The sequence below is a fragment of the Aplysia californica genome, unplaced genomic scaffold (assembly GCF_000002075.1).
Source record: "Aplysia californica isolate F4 #8 unplaced genomic scaffold, AplCal3.0 scaffold01545, whole genome shotgun sequence".
In the NCBI taxonomy this organism is placed as follows: domain Eukaryota; kingdom Metazoa; phylum Mollusca; class Gastropoda; order Aplysiida; family Aplysiidae; genus Aplysia; species Aplysia californica.
Window position 1 is genome coordinate 67,673 of NW_004798815.1, and position 3,362 is coordinate 71,034.

Sequence of the window (3,362 nt, forward strand, 5' to 3'; positions counted from 1 at the left end):
GACAGAGAGAGAGAGAGAGAGAGAGAGAGAGAGAGAGAGAGAGAGAGAGAGAGAGAGAGAGATAGACTAATAAAAAGATAGGCAGATAGATATGTTTAATAACATGTTGTGTATAATTTATACATCATTATCTTCTTGGCGATGTTTCGGGCCTACACCTGTTGGGGCCGCAAACATAGGAGTACATCACGCTTTACTAATAGTATAATAATATATACCAGCTCACTAAACATGGACTCATACATGGACCATACTGTTACTATGAACAGTGACACACCCCCGGGGGCAGTGCCACTGACTGAAGTGTCTTTAGGCCATTCCCAAAGGGGGGACATTTCTCGTTCAAGCATAGGAGAATTGTAAATGGGCTGACTCATGTCACGCTCATAACTATGCCTGATCTACAAAAGGGGAACTGCTGCTTTTTCTTTCCTGATCCTTACTATTGTCATTTTCCTCTACTTCTTTTGTATGTTTGTCACTCCCTTGTGACCTGCTATTTTGTGGTGCCTTGATAGTCGAAGCAGACCTTGTGCTGTTGAAGCTAGAGAGGTGAGCATTCCAAGTTGATCCCCTGTAAAGACTTCTCCGTTGACATCCACCCCTTGGCGCTCATATGACATGACCGTATGCAGTTGCGAGCGCCGTAAAACCCTCTACTACAACAAAAAACCCCCCCAAAAAACAGTGACACAGTATGTAACACAAGGATGATAACCTGATTTCAACAAATTAAAGCAACGATAGAGCTGAGCCATTCTTCATTTTAAAAAATTCTAACAAACAAACAAAAAAAGCACAGATTGATTCTACCATTGATTATAATCATTTTGTTTTTTCAGTAGGTCATCACCTTCGCGTTAAGTGCGTCACTTTTCATGGAATGGCCCATATTAGTACGTGGAACAGCGACACTAAACAAGAGTGTAGGTCGGGTTTGATAACGCAGGGTTTTTAGAGTACTTGCAACAAATCTGGTCATATAAAGTTCCCAATATTATTAGAGTAACAAGAGAGAGTAACAAACATACAAAAGACGTTTGAGTAATGAGAAACGCATCGACACAAGCAGTCTATCACAATCAGAAAGTGCACATATTATACTCGTAAACATGAAAATGAGACCTTCAAACGAAAAAAAAAAGTGAGAAAAAAAACTTTGAACATAATAAATATAATACAATTCGATCATGAGAGTAAAAATTCAAATTTTCAAGAAGAAAATTAAGAAATTTATTAGACACAACATTGTTTCCAGAGACAAAAAATTACTTAATTTATGGACCTATCCTACTCTCTCTCTCTCTCTCTCTCTCCCCTCCCCCCTCTTTCAGGCTAGGCCCTATTGAAGATGGACGTTAAACTAGGAGCCTCCTTTCCCCCCTCTTAAATAATCTAACAGTGTTGAAAGGGGTGCTATACCCATACAGTTTTGACCGTTTATTCCCCACATCACAAACACAGTCTTCCCTTAACGTCAGTGTCGTCTGACACCTGAAAGGTTTAGTTCTAAACTTAGTAAGAGTTTTACACCAATTGTAACACGAATAGCTCATAAAAGTACCGAAGATTAGATATGTATTACTAGAGACGGTGATACGTAACAAAAATAAACAAAAAAAACAAAACAAGAGTTAAAAAGACTATAGATGATAGGGTTTTTTTTCAAAAGAAGAGGTGGGAGTGGAAGAAAGGCAAACAAACCACACCCACCACCGACCACCCACCGTCCCAGGACTCGAACCACGCCACGCACCCACCAACCACCCGGAACTCGCCAAACACTCACAACTCAAACCATGCTATACACCAAACACCCTACCAGCCCAGGACTGGAACCGCGGGACTTGCACCCACCAACTACCCAACCATAAAGGACTGGAACCGCGGGACTTGCACCCACCAACTACCCAACCACAAAGGGCTGGAACCGCGGGACTTGCACCACCAACCACCCAACAAGCCAAGGACTGGAACTGCAAGGCTTGCACCCACTAACTACCCAATTACCCAGCCCCGGACTGAAACTACAGCTTGTACCCACCAACTATTCAACCATCCACCCAACCATCCCAAGACTCGAACCCCGGGGGCTCACACACACCTGGTACTGCAAGCCGTCACACTCCACCTGCACCTTGTCCACACCAGAGCACCCATCCAACTACCCAGGACTCAAACCATGCCACGCACCCACCGCCCACCCCAGGACTCGAACCACGCTTGTACCCACCAACTACCCAACCACCCACTCAACCAAGGACTCGAACTGTGCAGCACACCCACCTGGCACTGCAGCCGTCACACTCCACCTGCACTTTGTCCACACCAGAGCACCCATCCAACCCCCGGGACTCGGAACTATACCACACACCCACCATCAACCACCCAAACACTCAACCGAGGACTCGAACCGCGGGGCTAACACCCACCAACCACCCAACTACCCAACCAGCTCCGGACTGGATCTGTGCTGCCGAATACCCACCAACCACCCAAGGACTCGAACCGTAACTTGCACCCACCAACCATCCAACCACTCAACCGAGGACTCGAACAGCGGAGGCTCACACCCACCTGGTACTGCAGGCCGTCACACTCCACCTGCACCTTGTCCTTCTCAGCCTGTATGAGGTCCAGCTGCCCAACTACCCAACTAACAACCAGCTAAGGACTCGAAAAGTACCGCGCACCCACCGACCACCCAGGACTCGAACCGCAGCGCCCACCCATCAACCACCTAACCACCAAGGACAGGAACTGCAAACACAGGGCTTGCACCCACCAATTACCCAACTACCCAACCGCACCCAGGACTCAAACCAAGCTACGAACCCACCACCCCCAAGACTGGAACTGTACTGCGCACCCACCAACTATCCACCAACCCAACCAGCCCAGGACTCGAACCGCGAGGCTTGCACCCACCAACTATCCAACCATCCAACCACCCAGCGCAAGACCCGAACCGCCAGGTTTGCAGCCACCCACCACCCACCAAAACACTCAACCGACGACTCGAACCGCGGGGGCTCACACCCACCTGGTACTGCAGGCCGTCACACTCCACCTGCACCTTGTCCTTCTCGGCCTGTATAAGGTCCAGCTGCTCCTTCAGGATGTTCTTCTTCTCCTCGCGGATCTTGCGCACCCACAGAAGGCAGTCCTGGCGACGCCGGTCGATGACCGCTACCACGTCCTGGGTGGGGACAACACACGACATACAGCACATGACGCGCAACACAGCACACGACACAGCACATGTGTGTAGTATGCATACAGGGGTGATTGGGGGGGGTGGGGTGGAAGGGTGAAGGGGAAGAAGGGGTGAAGGGGAAGAAGGGGTGGAGCGGGAGGAGGGG

The 3,362-nt window shown here is 48.9% G+C and overlaps 1 protein-coding gene across 1 annotated transcript in view; it reads right to left on the reverse strand.

Moving 5' to 3' along the window:
• LOC101846188 (tripartite motif-containing protein 2) overlaps nt 1-3,199 on the reverse strand; it is a gene marked incomplete at its 5' end in the record, with an annotated part of 5,016 nt that extends 1,817 nt beyond the window's left edge. Inside the window, 1 exon segment of the mRNA XM_005113008.3 lies at nt 3,044-3,199. Within this exon segment, the coding sequence (XP_005113065.2) occupies nt 3,044-3,199 (156 nt within the window).
• Between the last annotated feature and the right edge of the window lie 163 nt (nt 3,200-3,362).